The sequence below is a fragment of the Corvus brachyrhynchos genome, unplaced genomic scaffold, assembly GCF_000691975.1.
Source record: "Corvus brachyrhynchos isolate BGI_N302 unplaced genomic scaffold, ASM69197v1 scaffold152, whole genome shotgun sequence".
NCBI classification, from domain to species: Eukaryota; Metazoa; Chordata; class Aves; order Passeriformes; family Corvidae; genus Corvus; species Corvus brachyrhynchos.
This window is the reverse complement of record NW_008237447.1, coordinates 7,421,183-7,441,213: the sequence shown is the minus strand read 5'-3', so window position 1 is coordinate 7,441,213 and position 20,031 is coordinate 7,421,183. Positions and strand designations below refer to the sequence as shown.

The window sequence follows — 20,031 nt, the reverse complement described above, 5'->3', positions numbered from 1 at the left end:
CACTGATTTCAGAGGGCTTTGAAAACATTTTGTGGGGGGTTATATAAACATTACTGTGAGATGGACTTATTTCAGTTTTCAGTTCAAGAGAAACTTGAAATTTCCTCTCTTTTCCCTGTTTCTGTGTAAAAGAACAAATGTTAGCAGTTTATTCACAACTAGTGGCATTAAGTACATGTAAAAGTACATACGTAAGATTTTCTTCTGAGATCAGGTGATTGGCTCTTGAATAAGCCCAGTAAATGTTTTACTAGGGCTATTACCTGTTTGGTTTTAGTGGTGTTGATCTCTCCATGCTTTGACTTGTGTACTGTAGGTGGAGTGCATGCTGAGGCTCCCTGACTGGAGGTTTCTTTGGTGCACTAAGTTTTTTGTTGTAACAATAACCTAGATTAAAAAGTAGGGAGAGGGAGGACCCTGTCATTACTTGTTTTAAGCAGTATGTGTTGTCAGTAAAGCTGTGCTTTTGTAGTAATATTGGAGAAAGTGTCAAAGATTTGAGACAACAGGGGAGTGCAAAGGAATTACAAGAGCTGCTATAGTGAACTTTACTCCAAACAAAGCGACATATTTGAGAAATGGAAGCAAAAAATTAATTAAAGGTCATTTGTTGAGCTGAGTTGATTTTCATACCAGCACATACACTGCGTCTTTTTTTCCTTGTGACTGCATTCAAAGTGGAGAAGACACCTTTGATGACACCTCCTAAAGGCTGTCTGTTGCAAAAACTTGTGCACCACAGCTTTGATGAGCTGCTCAGATTCATAAAGCTGAAGAGACTGATCACTCAAAATTAAGTAATGAAACACATACACAAACATCCCCTTAATTGTAGTGGAAGGAAACAAAGGAAACCTAGACCTTATGTTTAGAAGAACTGTGAAGGATACACTATACAATTAACCTTCCTAGGGTGCATTTACATCATACTTGAATGGTTATGGTATGTTTTTCTTTCTCCTGAACTGGAAATAATTGGTTCACAGATATAGGCAAACTGAGCATCCACACTTCACACATGAATAATGCAGGGCTTATCTGCCTCTTTGCCTCACCATAAACTTTAAAAACCTGTAGTCTGTACTCTTGTATTTACCCAGGGAAGTGATTTGTAAATAAATGAGCTTCATAAAAATAAATATTTCTTCATTTGTTTTGCAGCTGGGATACAGAGGGAATGAGGTTAAAAAACACATGGCAAATCAGTGTCTGGGTGAGGTTTGTGGGGCTCTAAGCTCCATCTCTCTGCCAGAGATGCTTTTGCAGACCATCTCAGAATCTAGATTAGAGAATGAATCCTTGGAAAAGCTCAGATGATAATTATATGGAAAAATTAACTCTGGAGACACAGTTCTCAGAATTATTTTCAAGTTCTGACAGGAATATCCTTTTGTCACCAGGACGACTTTTTCTTCTAGGTTCCTTTTGCCCATCTCAGTGCCACTAGTTGCAATACAGTGACACAATCAAAACCCCCCACACTATGATCTTTAATGGGATGCACCACTAGTTACCCCACTTCCTAAACTCCACCTATGCAGGAGTTGTCAGTAATACATGACATCACTTGCTTACGTGTAAATCTGCTGAAAGCCAGACAGGGAAATAGATTAAAAACCAGTCCCAACCCTCAAAGCCCAGAAACCACTCTACCCACTGAAGTCACTCAACAGGAGGAGTCATAAGTTGCAGAAGCTGGACTACAGCTTTACTTTCTGCTTCCTACTCACTTCATTGATGTCATTCAGTGGTGTTAGAAATCTAGCATAAGGAAACACTCAATTTGCCACTTTTCTGTGGATATTGCACATCACTTTTTCTCCACTTCCACATGCTGAAATTGTGTTTCTTCATCTGTTTGATATACTGGGTGAAATCAGGTAAGAACCATTAGCTTACTTGTGATCTTTGCTTTAATCAAACATTAAAAACATTAATATTCCTTCATTTAAATTGGCCAAAAGATTAAAATAAAATCTTATTAATTATGCCTAATGGGGCAGATTATTAGTAAAAAGAATTCAATAACTTTGAAACTGAGACATGTTTTCATTTTAAAGTAAATAGAACCAAGCCTGATACTTTATCTCTGGCTGTACTTTGCCCAGAGACCTGCTCAGGTATGTGCACTTTGTACAAAGTAGACGTAATCATGAAATAGTCTTAATATACTAATGTGAGTTTGTTGGTTGTTACTGATTTGATAGGTGCTTAGATCTTCAAGTTATGTGTTACATTTTTAAATAGTAAACTTTAGTTACAAAAAAAAGACTGTACACTTAAGATTTTCCCCTTTTCAACCACAGAAGACGATTAAAATGCTTACAAATGTGCACAGGAAAGTTAAAATTATCCATTAACTTGCTTAAACTGAATGTGTAACATCCCAACGCCTACATGTATGTTTTGATTGTACAGAAAAAAGTGAGTACTCCAACAAGGGTGCACAAAGGGCAGCTGGGTATTGCTTCCAGTATTCAATGAGAAACAGGAGTTTGAAAAACTTCCCCCGATGACTCCTTGCTAAACAATTCAAATGAATCTATTTGTAGGTCTTATCTAATTCCACAGAAAGACATAGTCATTTCATTTTTTTCTCTATTTACTTTTGAAAGAATAACTTCTGTCATTGCACAGCCGAGAGTAAACGAGTTGCTTTCCTTTGACATTTGCCAGCTAGTAAACAGGTTTGTCAGTTAAAATGATTTCCTTGTGATAGATTTCTCACTCCCATGGAACAGACTGTGTCTGGTTTATTTCACTGTCATTTCACTGGTTTTAGAAGAAATAACTTTTATTTCTACCAATCAAATGATTAAAAAAAAATCAAAATATTTAAAGGGATACAGAGCAATATTTTAGCATGAATCTTTTATATGTTAGATATGAAGGAGTGAATTTTAAGGATCAGTGATTAAACTTGGATTTAAAGACCACATCAGGAAAAATTGTGAGTTTCATGTTGTACCTTTGAAAATATAATCAAGTGATTGGTTTTATTTCCACTTTGTAGAGGAAGTTAGTGTAATGTAATTTATATTCTAGTTTTATCATCATATATAAATATATGAAAACTAGAAATCAAATGGGACACATATTGTTAATATCTTAGTATCATGTCACATGCATGACATTTTACCAGGTTCTTGATTATTATTTTCACTAAATTCAAGTCCACTTCAGCCAAAAACCTTTCAGTTTCAGAACTTCTTGGATAAGTCCAAGTGATGAAATGAGTTGCCTTCTTGTATCACTACTTAGTTAATAACCTGTCTGGTTATCTCAGTAAAATTTATGTATATTATTCAGCGTTTAAATGAGGAAAACAATGGTATTTATTTTGAAATATAATTCTGTCTTTTTCTCCATGTAATATTTGCAGTTACTGTCATAACATACATGATGATAGGCATGAAAGTTTTTTCTGGTCAATTTGCAGCAGGGAGTTTCAGTCTGTTTTTAACACTCTGTATCTTCAAGCCTGCTCTGGTTTGGACTATATCCAATGGTTTTTTGTGATGTCCTGTTGAGAGGTGACCAATCTAGTCCTTGTGATGACTGAAGCAGCCACTTAAAAACAGAGGCTAGACAAGAATAAGGGAATAAAGGTAGGTATTTATTTGAAGGGCCTTCAAAGGTACCCCTGGGGAGCCAGAGGCCATTGCCAAAACGGACCCCAAGATGGATGACAGGTCATGAGTTCTTCACACTTTTATAGGTTTGGTTCATTTGCATATCAGAGTTAGTTCTCCAATTAAAGCTTCAGTTAATGATGTAATTTCCCCAAGCTTGACCCCTGCTTTAGGGGCTTTGGTTTACACATTTTGGGCCTGGGACAGTCTAGGGTGTCCTTGGAGAGCAGGCAAGAGAGAGCAGAAGTTAACAGGCTACAGGAAACTTCAGAGTTACACACCAGGCAGTACAGGATTTGAAAAACATGAACGTTAAAACCTAAGGCATCACTTGGAGATACATGGTTTGGCATTAGAGGTGATTGGTCTAGTTCCCTAAATTAGTGAATTATTGCCTTTAGTGCCTTTGCAGCATCTTTACTGCACCTGGAGTGCCATAATTCACGTCGTTTACTTATTGAAATATGAACACATATTTCAGATACCTTGTAGGCCACCCACACTTGCCTTTTGCAGCTTTAGAAAGGAGTGCAGGCTTGCTGTCCATCTCAGAAGTGGTGGATTTGGTTCTGCCTGTGACCTGCCCATTGGGAAAAGGAGAAGAGCTAGAACTGCTTCTCTTATGATTCAAAAATCCGAGAAATTCAATTTATTTTTTTATATTATTTTTAAGGAACTAAGAAGGTACTATTTTCCTTCTCACTTCTGCTTTCTAGAATATTACTTGTTTTGCAAAGACTTTAATGATAGAAGACTTGAGAATGGTGCCATCAAATACCAGAGAGACAAAAGTCTTGTGTAAAATAACATAGCCCACTAGAAGTCAAGAGATGGGCCCAGATTTTCCTGGCCAAAACCCAGCTAACACCATAAGAAAGGTGAAGAGGCCACAGCAGAAGAACTGTGACAGGTGTTGGTGTTCTGCCCAGAGTCCTGAAGTGGTTTATCCACACCATGTGACCTCAGCAGCCAAAAGATATTTTTAAAGTGTGAACTTTGGATGTTGATAACCAGACAGGGAGAAGTTTCGTCTTTTTAGACTCTTTTGAAATCTCCATCCTCTTGTTGACAAGTTTAACCTGGTACACCCTAACTGTCCAAGAACAGACAGAAATTCTAAATCCTACTGTTCGTCTTGTGCCATTATGTACACTGACCTTAATTCTTATTTTTTCCACCTCAGAACAAGATCTTTTGTTTCTTCTGTCTTTGTTTCTTGGTAATGGTGTCATTATGGTGATCCAAAGCTAGGAAAGGGTTCTGGATTATCCCTGTATTGTCACGCAGCTATTTCTTATTGCTAGATCAAGCAAATAAGGTCTAAGGATTGGCAGCACTGCCACCCTGGCCCAAAGAGGAAGAAACAACCACAACAGCCTTCCTGTTTATATAACACACACTTGTGAAAAAATTCTGAGAACCTGCATTTGATGGTGAAGTAAAGGATCTTATCAACACAGACTACTAATTAGTACCTATAAGGAGAAACTACACTGTTCAGGAAAAATTAGGGTAATTTCACATTTGAAGGGTTCAGAGGAGCATAGTGGTATCTGCAGAGTCATTAGTTAAACTGTGGCTCCTTGCCACATGTTCAGTGCATGTTTTGACACCTCAATCCAAAGGTCAAGAGTGAAGAAAATGGAAGTTGTCCACTTTCAGCAGAAGGAGATATGAAAAGTGAAGAGGTGGTATTTCAGGTAGTCCAACTCATCAAATGACTGTCTTAACATTTTCATCTTTTTCAGATGAGGAACAAAAATGTCCCGAATTTACAGATCTTAACATAGGCAATGCTTTGTCTGGAACAGAACTCCATGTTCAGCTGCTCCTATACACAAGGGAAAATCAAAATTGTTCTGAGAGACTCATTGAACACAACGTTACTGCATCTGAGTACCTTAATACAACCAAGAAAATTGTCTTTGTTATTCATGGCTTCAGGCCAACAGGATCTCCTCCAGCATGGCTGGGTGACATGAAGAAGCTTTTACTGTCTTCAGAGGATATTAATCTCATTATAGTTGATTGGAATCGTGGTGCTACCACTGTGAATTACATAACTGCTGTGGAAAACTGCAGAAAAGTTGCAGAAATACTGAAGAATTATGTTGACCAGATGCTGGTAAGGCAGAGCGTTGCATCTGTTCTGAATAAGTTTAAAGAGCACGGTTTGAGTGGGAGTGGATATTCAAAATATATCTATAGAGAAGTCCAGTGAACAATATCAAATCACATTTCTTTATAAAGGTATTACTAACTTTATATGCAGTTATTATTGCACATATTTAACTTCACCTGAGTTCTTACTTGCCTTTCACTGAAATGTGCCTGAAAGTGCATCTTATTTCTTGAACCAGCTGGAAGTTTTAGGCCTTCTGGAAAGAGTAAATTCACCAGTGGGGAGAGGAAGGGAGAGATGTTCAAATAGTATGCAGTGCTAACATTTTACAAAGGCACTGCACTACTCTTTTCACTGTTAATCTACTATAAATAAAGATTTTAAATGAGAAGTAAACCACTGGCAAAGATATAAATATTAATTCCAAAGTGGTATTAACCTCTTGTCTCTAGAGGCAGTTGCTGAAACAATAGTTGATACCAGTGGTCTTAACTGGGCTTCAGATTTATTGCTTGACCAAATGAACAAACCATGTTATGATGTTATTTATGTCATTGTCTGATTTGTCACTTAAATTTTCATCTTTTCTCACCACTTATTTCTCAGCCATTCTCAGAAATTTTGCATGCTGTGCAGTAAAAAAATACTCACGTGGAATTTGAGAAAAACATCCAGCATATTGAGAAAGACTGAGGTGAAAGGAGAGAAAGCCTATCAGAATCTGTCCTCTGGGACTAGATACAGTGATAGCAATTTGCAATTATGCCAACAGTAGATTTGTTGTTATGGAATAAAAAAAATTAAATAGGACTATAAAGGAGAGTCTCCAAGTTAATTGCTGTTTACAGAAGTGATAGTGTGAGTCCTGAAAGTGGTGGGAGGGGTGTCTGTAGTGTCCCACAGCTATCGCTTTCACACTTACAAGCTGTTGTGAGGCCTTTGTTAATTTATTTTGAGGCATATTAATATTCCAGATCCTGTGTGTCACCCCATCCTTTTGCAGGGATTCCAACTTGGTCCACTGACATTGTTTTAGAGTTCTTCAGTAGGTTTTGGTTTGGGTTTTTTTGAATACTGCCTGCTTTGTAGAACGGGCATTTTGAGCTGTGCATTTGGTACCATTATTCAGCAGTTGTGTGGAATAAGTATTTGTTAATGGTATTATGTTTTTAATTTATTTTATTGGAAGGATAAAGCAGGGCAAGATTTTTGTTTCCTCATTCATAGTTTTGGGTCACCTTTCTTATATCTGATAAATGTCTTCCTCTTCCCTTCCCTGTTCCCCTTCTAACTAGTGCGACATTTCAGGAGAAATGTGACTTGAACTTCCTTTTTACATTTTTCTAGTTAAAAATTTTCATAATTACTACACTTTAACTAGTATAGAATTGCAAACTGAAAGGAACTTTGTAATTTCCATTTGTTTTTAGAGCTAAAAGGTTTGAAATATAACTTACAGTACTGAGAAAAAATCAAAAATAAAAAATTCTAGTGATTTCTGTTCAGTTAATTATGTGTGTGACTATGGCTTTGGTGTTTTTCCCCCCTGCTAGGTGGATGGAGCTTCTCTTGACTCTGTGTATATGATTGGAGTCAGTCTTGGGGCTCATATAGCTGGTTTTGTTGGCCAGAAGTATAATGGCAAACTTGGCAGAATTACAGGTAAGGCTTTTAATCCCAGTGCACATATTCTATTGTACCTTGTATTGTTGTCAGAGCACTGAGACATCGACAAACGAGAACTGAATATTTAATGACATACATGAGGAAAAATATAGCCCTGATAGCAGTTCAGGAAATTGGGAAAGTCTGCCTTCAGGAAATAAATTACAGATTAAATTTTCCAACCTGGTTACCTCTAGTCTCTCAAATGAAAATTGAGTGCTACATCTAAAAGCCACTTAAGTTAAATGATATGCTACCTGAGTGTCTGACAGTTGTGTTCTGGTGGTGAGAGCAGTTATATTGTGCATTTTGGTTTTATGAAGTGTATCATAGATCTGGTATTTTCTGGGGAAAGGGACAAAATGAATTCTCTTGATTTGATCCCCAATGCTGTTGATTTATAGTCATCTGAATAAATGGGATATGAGCACATCTAGTTAGGGAGAGAGAGAAAGTCATAGATATGGGTTGATCAGTCTTATAGTAGGAATCTTTGCTTTTCTTAACAATTTAACAAGAAGAAATGTGCTATTTTTTAAATTTTATGTCAGGAAAATGAAGAATCACTGCTGAATAATGCTCAGATGTTGGTCTTCGTATATATCTGCAGAAGGAGCCCAGGATTTATGATGCAAATATTGTTTTTATTTAGGTCTGGATCCAGCAGGCCCTTCATTCACTGGAGAACCACCAGAGCAGAGACTGGATCCTACTGATGCACAGTTTGTGGATGTAATCCATTCAGATACTGATGGTAATGACATAGCCTTGACTTGCCTATTTCAGCTGGAGGAAAGGCAGGAAAGCAAAAGAGAAGGGATAAGCTATCTCAGTAACATCCAAGAAGTGCTGCAGGAGTATATTTTGTGTTACCATGAACATTCTTTTGCTGTGCAAGTGTGTATGAACACAGAGGCTGCAAGCACATGGTTATCACTGAATTAATCCCTTCTGAGACAGCCAGGCTCTGCTGTATCAGCTTAGTACACCACAGAGCCACTGCTTAAAATTGTAAAGTGTGTTACTGTAAGGTTAAAAAGAGGATCATTGGAAAATCTGCTTCATCTATGCTTTAATCTGGTTTCATTTCTTCTTTAAAAACCATAAGTAAACATTTCACACCACAGTTGTCCCATTATTTGTATAGTTTCATATCAGTTTCTTTAGTAATATTAAAAATTAAGCATTTTAGTTTACAAATTTGTGTATGAGTCTGTACAGTACCAATTTTTGTAATGTTCCTATTATGTGAATAAAGATAATGTGTGGTAAAAAGGAAGGTAGGTCAGATTGAATTAATTCTTACTCATGGAATTTTGCTTACTTTTATAGGACAGATACAGATTTTCTTACTTTGATTTGCTAATATTCAGAATCCAATGTCCTGCAAAAAATGGAAAATTGTACTCTAATGAAAATTGCATTGGGAAAGAATTTTGGTTCCTGGAGAGAATATGAATTTCATAAATTTATTTATGTAAATAATATCTCAGTTACAGCTTTTTCTGTTCTTTCCCTTTTGTAGCAGTAGGAATCTTACACAATTTTGTATACATTTGTGTACAGTATTTTACATATATATAATATTCTTAAGAAGAAAAAAACCCTTGAATTTATTTCATAGTATGAGATAAATTTTGATTTACAGTACAAAAAGAATGGTATACTTGCAAAAATTTTCTTTAAGACCTATCTGGTTTTTGGAGTGAATGTGATGATAAATAATTGCCTTCATAATTCTGTTTATGGTTTTTTTCATTCATTATCTTTTTACTTTAGCACTAGGTTTCAAGAAGCCTTTAGGAACCATTGATTTCTATCCAAATGGAGGAATGGATCAGCCTGGTTGTCCAAAAACATTTTTTAGTGGTAAATAAAATTGTGTTTATTTAATGAGAAACACAGTTTGAGATCAAAAAAAAAGGTTAAATTGAATTGAATGTACACTGCACTTCGTCAGTGATATGGGAGCTGAGACTGTATTCTTTCTTTTCCATCCCTATGCAGCAAAAGAAAAATAATAAAGATATTTGAAAATAATCTTGCTATAACATATATATCCCATCATATCATTAATATTGGTGTGATGGAATTATGTTATTGTATTATATATACAACCTGAAAATACTGATCATTGTTTTTCCATGGTTATGTAGGTCAAGGCATGGGGGAAGGTGTTTGTGTCCCTGTGGTTTGGGCAGGATTCCTTGCATATGACATGGAAGGCAAGGTTTCCACATCCCCCCTATGTTTTAGGTTCCTCCTGGCTGGCAATGATGAGCAAGGTTTTGGTTTTGGAAATGTCTTTTAGGTTCTAGGATGAAAACAGTTTTATGAAATGATCTTTTGATGCAGAATTTTTCTTATTTCAACCTCCATGAATCGCAGGCAAGGTTGCTGGCAATTATTTTTGTTTACTCTTTTGTTTCTGTCAGTGTTTCCCATTACTAATCTGCACAGTGCTGCTACCAGTTAGAGCTGCTGCAAAGGCATAAAACTTCCACTTGTGTGTGTGTGTGTATGTGTATGGGAGAATCCCTTAAGCCAGCATCATCTTCATCTCTACAATTCCCATAGTTTGCTTTGTCAGGAAAGGAAGGAATTTATTTTCCCAGACAATTAGAGAGAAGAATCTCTGCAGTGTTCCTCATGGTAATTTTTTTTTGCCAAGACTGTCACTCAGAGAGTGGTAAAACACTGGCACAGGTTTCCCAGGGAAGTTGTGGATGTACCACAGGATGAACTGCGGAAGTGTTCAAGGCCAGATTTGATTGGGCTTTGAGCAACCTGGTCTAGTGGAAGGTGTCACTGCCCAAGGTAGAGGGGTTGGAACAAGATGACATTTAAAGTCCTTTCCAACCCAAACCATTCTGTGATTCTACTTTTACAACACCTTTTTTTCATTAATAGAAATTATTACATATTCTTTTTATACTTCTTTTTTTTGTTTGTTTCCCTGAAGGATTACATTATTTTAAATGTGACCATCAAAGATCTGTCTTCCTCTTCTTATCATCTTTGAAAACCAAGTGTGACATAATAACATATCCTTGTGACTCTTACTTGGATTACAAGAGAGGAAAATGTGTTGATTGTGATGCTTTCCAGCCAATGTCCTGCCCAGTACTGGGTAAGTGTTACCATATCTCTTCTGGGCTGGGTGAGATTTCCTGGGAAGTCAAAGTACTACTTTTAAAGTAGTTTAAAGTTCATGGGTTTGTCTACTTTATAGTTACCTCTGCTAGGCACAGGTGCTGAATGTTCCTAATCTTTGGTCTCTATGCTTTCCAGTGTGGAATGGACTCAGTGTTTCCCCTTTCTAGAGAGAAACTGCTTGTACTTAGTTCATCACTTCAGGCTTTAAGAGTGTCTTATGATCCCTAGAGTACCTATTTAAGAGTAATAATGTTTACAGCAACTTCATGGTTTCTCTGGCTCTTCCTTTGGCATCAAGCTTTTATTTGGAGGGGATTTTAGTTGTTTTGGGGGTTTGTTGCTTTTAGGGAGGATCTGGGTGCAGCTTGAAAAGAGCTACAATTTTCTGAGCATTTCTTTGTTGGCAAGCTTTACTTTAGAATGAAATTTTTAAAATGCATAACTAGAAGCTGACTTTCAACTTGTATCTTGTCTTTTTTTACATCCTTATACAAGGGTGTACGCCCTATATTAATTAGATCAATTTTGAAGAAAAAGCATAGATAGACAGATCTGTGTGCTGTTTTATAAAAAACCCCAACCATAATGAGCCTTTACAGTAGGACAGAAAGACTCCAGGACTTCCCCAGCATGTTTATTAGCCATGCCTGATGCACTTGGACAGAATTCCCAAGGAAGAGGTCGAGAAATATTTCCCCAGTCAGCTGCTGAGTCTGGGAACTGCGTGGGGATGCAACACCCTTCTGCTGCAATCTTTCCTTCTTCCTGCTTTGCAGTGGCAGCTGTGCAGCCTGGAATTAGCCCTCCTCATCCAGTCTAGGTAGAGAGATTAACAGGGGGAGAATAGCATCATCCATTCTAGGAACAAGGACTGTTATCAAGCCCCAAAGACAATAATCATGGAATTGTATAATTTTCTTTCTACATTAAATCCATAAGCTTAGGGGTGATGCAGAGTATTTTAGATTTTATTAAACAATATCTACAAATAGGCTAAAGAATTTAAAAATATTTAATGATTCAAAAGAAAGAAAGGAAAGCTGTCCTGTAAGTGCTGTCTGCAAATATGTGGGCTACATTTTTGGATTTTTTTTGTTACCTCTGAAGGAGTCTGTGTAAAAGCACTACTTTTTGGAGTTAGTATCTAGACTAAAGAGGTTACTATTACATTATGATAATTTTAGTGATACTAATATATTAGAAGAATGAAGTACTTGCAGTCTGTTATACTCAGAGGATTCCTTCATTTTTCTAGTCAGTTTTCTTTCTTAGAGGATATTTAGGAAAATTAAAGCCAAATTTGTGTGAGATTTTTTTTGTGTAATTATATGTGTATCATGATTTTACTAAATGTCTGAAACGAAATATTTAAACTTTGAATTTCAGGTTATCATGCTGATAGATGGAAAAAACTGCTGATACCATATAGTTCACCAACAAAAGCTTATTTTGATACCTCAGACCAAGACCCGTTCTGCAGTGAGTGACTAAATACATACATAAAACCTCTTTATAAAAATTTATGACTGTTATTTTTTAGCTGATCTGGAGTGATCTGAGGCATGTTAAAAGTAGCAACTTAGTGTGAGCCACTGTGTAAAATGATGTAAAAAAACATGAGCTAAGGGTCAGTTCACAGACTGGAAGAAGAATGATGGTGGCAGAGGAAAAAGTAATACTGTGTAAACTGGGAAAGAAATGTAACTTTAAAAGTAGTGGGATGGACTGCCAAGAGGAAGAAGGAAGACAGATAATGAGAATCAAGTGGGAGGGCAAAAGCTGGATTGATAGAACCTGCTTAGATGGGATTGATGCTCCCGTTTTCAGAGAGCAGGAAAGGGAACCGAGACTGCCTTGGGTGGTATCACGGCATCCTGCAGTGGTAGGGAGGAAAAGAGAGATCCAACAGGCAGGAATTGTGCAGCAAGATTGATTTATTTAATTATTTTACAACTCTTTTATAGACTTTTTTCTTCACAGTGTAATTGGTCAAAGGATCAGCCACCCCTTGGGACTATTGGCTAAAATCCTAAAACATCCATTGTCAAAATATTTTTCTACTGTACCATAAACAAGGCTTTGCAAGGTCACAGGTGTTCATAGTTTATAGAACTCAGCTAACATCTTCGTGAGAGAGAAAAGTATCTCACGGGACTGGAAAGAAGCAAGAGAAATTCTTGCTAGCAGTAATATTGTATCCACAGGGTGGGGAACAAAAAGAGACTCCTCTATGTTCCACCCCCGGAGGAGATCACCCCAAAGTCAACTAAAGCTACACCATGTCTCCCCAGGATTAAAACAGTGAAGGGAAAACTCAGCTGACTGCTTCAGAGTTATATTCTGTGGGAATGAGCTCTCATGGCAGGGACTCCAGCTGCACAGTTTAGATATCTACCTATCCATACAGGTCCATCCTAGATTCTCATCCAATTTTTGTTTGTATTAAAAGACTTCAGCACCCTGAACAAGTGCAATACACACTTCTAATTAGTTATGTGTAAGTTCTTTGATTTGAGATATGGGGATAGGCTTATAGGGAATTTGTGTGAAATTAGGTTTTCCCATTGGTTTTGTCCACCATCTTGGCAAGTTTTGTGACCAGGGACACATGAGCCCAGTCATGCTTGCTGTCATCACTGTATCTTCCAAAGGAAGAGGTGAATGAAGTGATGGATTTTACATACATTTTTTACATAAAATTTACATAAAATAACTCCTCTTCCCAGTGTCTTTCAACTCAACCCAAACTGTTACTATTGTTCTCCCTTGCCCCTCTCTGGTACTGATACAAGGGAAAAAAGAGGGAGACAAATATTATCAAAGATAGGAGGAGACACATGGAGCAGAATAAAAAATACTGTAATGACAGTATAAATTTAAGGGAAAATATGCAAAATCAAGAAGAAAAAAGTATGCAAAGTCAAGAAGGAAAAGAAACCAGTCTGAAAAATGTGTATTTATTAATTAAAGCCTTAATTCTTAGATAATTGGAAACCTGAGGAAACAGAAATGAACAAAAGGTCTTAAAAAGAAGTGAAATTGTAAACTTGAGCAAAACAAGGCCTCATATGAGGGCTGGTCTTTTAGGAGAGAATGGTAATAATCAATATGCCAAAAAATAAAGAAAGTTTTAATTGGTGTCCTGACTGGGAGCGGTAAAGGTGTGTGGTTCCTATACTGGTGATGGCTACAGAAGGCCGGGTCAGGGTTTCTGAGGGCACAGGGCAGGTCAGGAGCAGGTCAGTTTTTATTCTCCTTTGGACTGGTAGCATAAAAGTAGAGTCACTATTCCTATCATCTACCAGTGAATAAGTTGAACAGGGTGGTAATACCAAGTGTTTCCTGTTGAGATCATTCTTTGATGCTTATGATTTCCTATTTCTTTCTGCAGTGTATAACTACTTACTGGACATTACTACCTGGAATAAAAGCATTAGGAGAGGTTTCATTAAAGTTAAAATAACAGACTATGCTGGAAACACAGTAGAGTCACAGATGAATAGGTATGTTTTGCTTTGTCTTCAAATCTTTTTTTAACACTTTATAGGGCTAATTTGCTGAGTTTTCTAAACCTCTTAGCTTCTTAGCTTGTAAGTTGAAAAACTATCCTGAGTTTGTTAAGACTTGGCCATGGCATCATTTCCTGGTTGTGGCTCAGTGTCAGGGCAATGCCCTCACACTGAAATTATCCTTTTTCCAGGCCCTTGCTTGGTACTGGTTTGAATTCTGTTCCGGTGTCCTTGTTCTGAATGCTCAAAGTTGATACATCTCACAAGATCTCCCAGTTCAATAATAATGCTTAGCAACAATGAATATTACTCAGATAACAAAAGCCTGACTAAATATTTTTCTTTAGTGAAGCTTCAACATTTCAGCAATATAAAAGAGTCAAAATACTAACTGGATTTCACCAAGACATTGAAAAAATAGCAAAAATCTCCTTGACCTTTTCTACGAAGACGTTGATAGGCCCAAAACACAAGCTTAGGATTCTTCAGATGAAGCTGAAATCTCTCAATAACCCAAACAGGTGAGTGTTATGTATCACAGCTGGGTATCAACTAAGCTACTCAGTATGTTTTCTCAGTAACGTGTATTTCCCTGCATTAATTTTTTAAATTGCATATTCCTAAGTGCATGAATATTCTTCTCATCCTCCTGATGATCAAATTTGTCTTGTGGAAGAGCTGCTGTGTACATTAACATTTAGTGCACAGCACCTTGTAGATGGAGGCGTCACATATATTGTCACAGCTGTGCTTTCAAGGACCAGCCTGACTTACACCTGCATGGTGTAACTCCCCCTCCTCAACTTCTCCCCCACAGGATAAATTTTATTAAGCAATTTTCTGATTTTACTCATGTGTTTGTACATAGCTTTTCACACTCAGGTGTGAAATGGAGCACTTCAGCTGCTTGTGTGGCTGGAATATTTTATCTGTTCTTGATGAAGGTAAAGTTCTTCTAAAACCAGAACACAGTCTGTGTCTGCTTACACTTAAAATTAAATAATCTGCTTTTTTTTTTTTTGTAATTGAGTGTAATTAATAAGCTTTTATTAATTCTAGTTTAAAATATTTCAGCAGTGTTGCCATACATTCATTTTTTAATTCTCCAAATTTACTTATACAGTAATACTAGCAATTAAATTTTGCATTTGCATCTTGTGAAAAGATCTTATTACATGGAATAGCTAAGAAATATACAGGAGTAGCAAGAGTACTTTATTTGAGAGTTGTTAATTTGTTTCTTATGAAAAGAGATTCAAGAAATTCAGAATTTAAAATAAAAACCTAAAAATGCTTATCAAATAAGTAATAACAAATGAGTAATGAGTGAGAGTAATATTACAATACTTAGTAAGTCTTAAGTGAGTATATTTTATTAACTTGAGATATAACATTTGAGGATTCCTTATATGGTGTATGATAATAGCCTAGTAGGAATTGGCTATGATACTTTGCAAAACTTATGAAACCTTCTTAAATTAATCTATTTTAGATTTACTGCGAAAGAGGAGGAGGTGTATGGGAGAGACTTAGGAAGAAACAAAACACTCAGTAATCAAAATAGTACCCCAGAATGTACCTACATTTGACTGTATTAATTTATTGAAAGCCATAAGTTTCAAGCTCTCAGGTGAAAATGGCATGATTTTATTTGAAAGCATTTGGTGATGAGAGAGGGTGAAAAGTTCTAAATCATATTCCAATTTTTTTTCTCAGCCCAATGGTGATAAATCAGAAGATATATTTCATGTAAGCCTGTCAGCACTTGGGACTTTCTCAGATAATGATCTAGCAAGCAAACAAGAGAGATTTTCAGCGAACAGCCCTTACTGGGTTTGAGTTTTCATTCCTGTTAGTCTGTCTCTTGTTAGTTTAAAAGTAAGATGCACTTGAGATGCTTTAATATAGGACTAAAGTCCTTCATGTGGATCCTTATCAGATTGCAGCTGTAGAGGCATGTTAGATACTTCTAGAGAGCAGTGAAAAATACTCTATTGAATCAGCATGTGAACGTAACTTAAATGCAGATGTTACAGCGCTATTGGTTGGTATAATTACCTAATTGCTCATTATAACTACCTATATTTACCTTATTTACACATAATTACAGCAATTACTTGAATACAGGATGATCAACCAGAAGCTACATTTAAATTATTCTTAACAAAGAAGTAGATAAAAGCCAGGGGACAGATGCAGGGATAAAAGACAATAGGAGTCTCGGTCTCCCCAGGTCTGGGTTAATAGCAAACTGTGGGAGTCTGGGGAGTATCACTGACAATTGTCTGCTGGGCTGGTCCACTATTCACACATATGGTGTGTGAAAATGGGAGTGCTGAAAGGTACACATAATTTTCATACTCTTCTTCTGATCCCTGAGATAAATAATTTCTGCTCACCAATAAAACCAGAAAGCTTTGCTAACTTGTGTGTGTCCATGTGTCAGTCATCGTAAAAAAGCTTGTGAATCTGTCAGTCAGTTCCAACTCAATTGGTGGGGAAGGTGAATGTCTCAAAGATACTTAGCCCAGACACCTCTGGGGTTTTTTGACCAAAACAAGAACAGAAATAATAAAAAGAAGACCTTGTAAATACCTCTACTGAACAAGTGTGGCATGCTCATGCTTTTTAGTAGACAGCAGAGAAGCCATATGGGGTGAGGGGTTAAAAAAGCCTCACCTAACAAAAGCATTATTTTGTGTTTTGCTCCTTATTGGTGAATCTGCCCCCTGCTCAGGTCTACTCTTCTGTGAGGCTTTCCTGTTACTCAAGAATCATGATGGAGATGGATTGCACTTCAAATGAGATACAATATGTTGGAAAACATAAGCTTTTATTTCTAGAATTCAGCATTATGGTTTGCTGTTTTGTCCCCTGTGGTTAGATATAAATAATAACACAAAAATACTATAATAGTGAAACATTGAATTCAAATCAAAACAAATTGTTGATGAAAGATTGGATGAAATTCTATGCTTTGCATTATACAGAACACCAGAATTTGTCTTGATCTTCTTAGTCATAAAATTACTGTCATAACTTTGGGAGACCTTAGAAGGTGTCATATTCTTAAGTAGAAATCTGACAGTCCTTTCACATACAGACAGGTTGGAAATCTCATAATAATGGGCAACAGCAGAAATGCCTGGTGGGCTGTTCTCTCCTTTTTCTGTTTCACTGTATTCTACCTCCCAGGCTGAGGTGAACTGTGTGGTATAGCCACATCTATGAGTTCAGAGCAGTAGAGAAGATAATTTTAAATAAAATAAATCTCATATCTTGTATGCTATGGAGGTGCCATCAGAGGGTATGTCAGTCATTTGCCTGTTCATACCAGCTCTCCCCATACATTACAACAGTGCACGAAAAGCAGGTCTGTGACCTGCCTCTGCCCTAAAAGGCTGAGCATTTATGTTGACCTCAAAAAGCACGATTTTCATGTATATATGGCTCCCTTTGTGACCTCTTTAACTGTTCATATAATATTAGTCAGCTGTGAGTTTTCTGGATGTTTAGAAGAAAAATTTCTTGCATTAAACTTTCTTACACATGCTGTCATTGCAAGTGAAAGAGAAAATATTATGATGTGGTTCTTTACTTTCTTCTGTGAAATAAAAGCAGAGAAATTTTCCTACCTATGGAATTCAAAATAAATTGTTCAGGCCCTTAACAGGAGTTAACAGGAGTTGTGCAGATGTTGGGTCATTCTGCTAAAGAGTTAATTTGAAGATTAATAGCTGTAATGGATGAAATTCTGCATCTTTGTACTTTAGAGTAGTGTGATACACTTCTTTGCACCATCCAGCTGATGTTTGGTTGTTTTTCAGTCTGCCAAAGCTATTCTAGGAATGCATGAAATAGGGTATAAACTTAGACAAGGAGACACTTCTTGTCCTGAGTACTGTCTCTGAGAGCTGATAAATACTGGAGGTTTAATAATTCAAACACTGGAATATTTCTCTGTTAAAGTTAACTTTTTCTGTTGTGTAATTTTTTTTTCTTTTTCTGCTTTTGTAGGCTGCAGCTGTGCAGATATGATTTTGTACTGATGGAGAACACTGAACTGACCTTCAAACCTATCCCTTGCTCTGAGAGGGGTGCATGAAAAGAGAGCTACTACTAACCTAATTTCTCTGAGAGCAGTGACATTTTGATGCTTCCTCAGGATAAAGACTGCAATGAGAAAGGAAATGAGATAAGCTAGATTTATTTTCAAGAATCTACCTGATAATACGCATTACTTGCTCTGAGTGCCTTAGGCTTAAATTAATTGAAAAATTCAGACATGTATGTGTTTGGAAAATTATTTGAGTAAAGTAAATGTATCATGGTGGAGAACATGCAGTGGTCTGGTCATTACTATTTGTTAGCAATGAAGCAACTACTGAATTAAATATGAATTATCTGCATAATCCTGGCACATTATTTGTCATACATATATTTAAATATTTATTATTTGTAATGGCTTTTACATGGAAACATAATGATCTGTCTACTAAGTGAATTTAATATACTGTACATGTCATCTACGGATCTAATACACAACAGTTTTGCTGTGCTGTATTCACTGGATAAACGAATTCACATTTTCTCTTTATATAATATCTCAGTGTGAGAAGTGGAACAATAACATTTCTGAGCACATTTGTAAATTTTCCAATTTGAATCTGTTGTCTTTATGCTCATCGTAGAGGAATGCTATTGCAGACATTCGGATTTTTTTTTAAAGGAGAGCTATGGACAGGGTAGTGTTGTTTCAGATACAAAGTATTTCTAAAGTCTATTCTGAGGAGAATAACCTAGAAGTGAAATAAATGTACCTTCCTTTTGTTTCTGTTTGGGTCTCTTGGAATTAGAGCTGCTGCTCGGGTTGAGACTGATGACAGCTTTCCACCTATTGAGATGTGAGCAGGAATAAATGCTACATAAAGATTCCCTCCTCCAGTTCAGAAAAAAATGTTCTCTTGTCCCAGACTGCATTTCCTGATGGAACTGATTGGAGGACAGATGGGTGTATTTTTCTTCTATGAGGCTGTTTTATGTGTTCAATACTAGTTTCTCATGCAAATGCATCCTATACACACTATCCATTTCCTTTCTTTCCTGTGCCCTCTCTGTTCCTATGCTTGACAGCAATGCTTGGTTGAACCTATTAACCAATTTCATCTGAATGTCAGTGGAGTGGGTTGTCCAAAACCTGTGAATTGTATGTTTTGTTGCAAGTCAAAAGCTGGGTTGTAAGGAAGATGGAACTTAGTGTCCTAAGGCAGGAGAGGCACGTTTTCACTGCCGGAGGCAGCTCCAGCATGCTGGTGAGTCCATGCAAAGCTCTGAAACAGCCACTGCACATGCTTTTACTTGTCTGGACAAACCAAAAGTATACAGACTTGTGGACAGACATGCTTATGGACTGACTCTTAAAAAAAAAAAAATTGATAGTAATTACATTACTGTAGGCAATTACTATAGATATAGTCAAGTGGTGTCTTTCTCAGCTTTAGCATTTTACTATATAATTCTTTGTTCCTTTCCTCTGAGGGAGTCATTAGGAGACACACAGGAAAAGACATTTTTATCTGCTTATATGCATGTGTATGAAGGGGTGGATTTTTAAAATTTCTCCTCTTTTTTGTTTTTTGAAACTACTGTTGCTCTTCTTCTTTCATTCTGCAGGTTTTTGTCCAGCCTTTATCTCCTCTATCCTAGTCTGACCTTAACAGGTCTCTGAGTCTCCTTTCTTTCATCACCTTGCCTCCAAATACCTGCTACTTCTACCCCTTTAAACAATGACAGAGACCTGAGACTAAATTTAAAATGCCTGGAAATAGAATCTTTCAATGTGTGACATAGATATTCAAGCATAAAAATATATTGGACTGAGATACCTTCCTAAAATTTTTATGTTTTCCCTGTTGATACAGCAAGGCATACAGACATGACTAAGTTT

The 20,031-nt window shown here is 36.7% G+C and overlaps 1 protein-coding gene across 2 annotated transcripts; it reads left to right on the top strand.

Annotated features, from left to right (window-relative positions):
* Window positions 1-1,611: 1,611 nt before the first annotated feature.
* LIPI (lipase I) lies at window positions 1,612-18,920 on the top strand. Of its 2 annotated transcripts, XM_008631568.2 has the most exons (10): window positions 1,612-1,880; window positions 5,381-5,757; window positions 7,308-7,416; window positions 8,072-8,173; window positions 9,199-9,288; window positions 10,382-10,549; window positions 11,962-12,054; window positions 13,967-14,078; window positions 14,432-14,605; window positions 18,102-18,920. In XM_008631568.2, exons 1-10 carry the CDS (start codon window positions 1,832-1,834, stop codon window positions 18,187-18,189), a joined length of 1,362 nt encoding a protein of 453 aa, XP_008629790.1. In that variant the 5' UTR covers window positions 1,612-1,831; the 3' UTR covers window positions 18,190-18,920. The 2 variants fall into 2 exon arrangements, with proteins under 2 accessions (XP_008629790.1, XP_017587008.1); XM_017731519.1 differs by lacking the exon at window positions 9,199-9,288.
* Window positions 18,921-20,031: the final 1,111 nt, after the last annotated feature.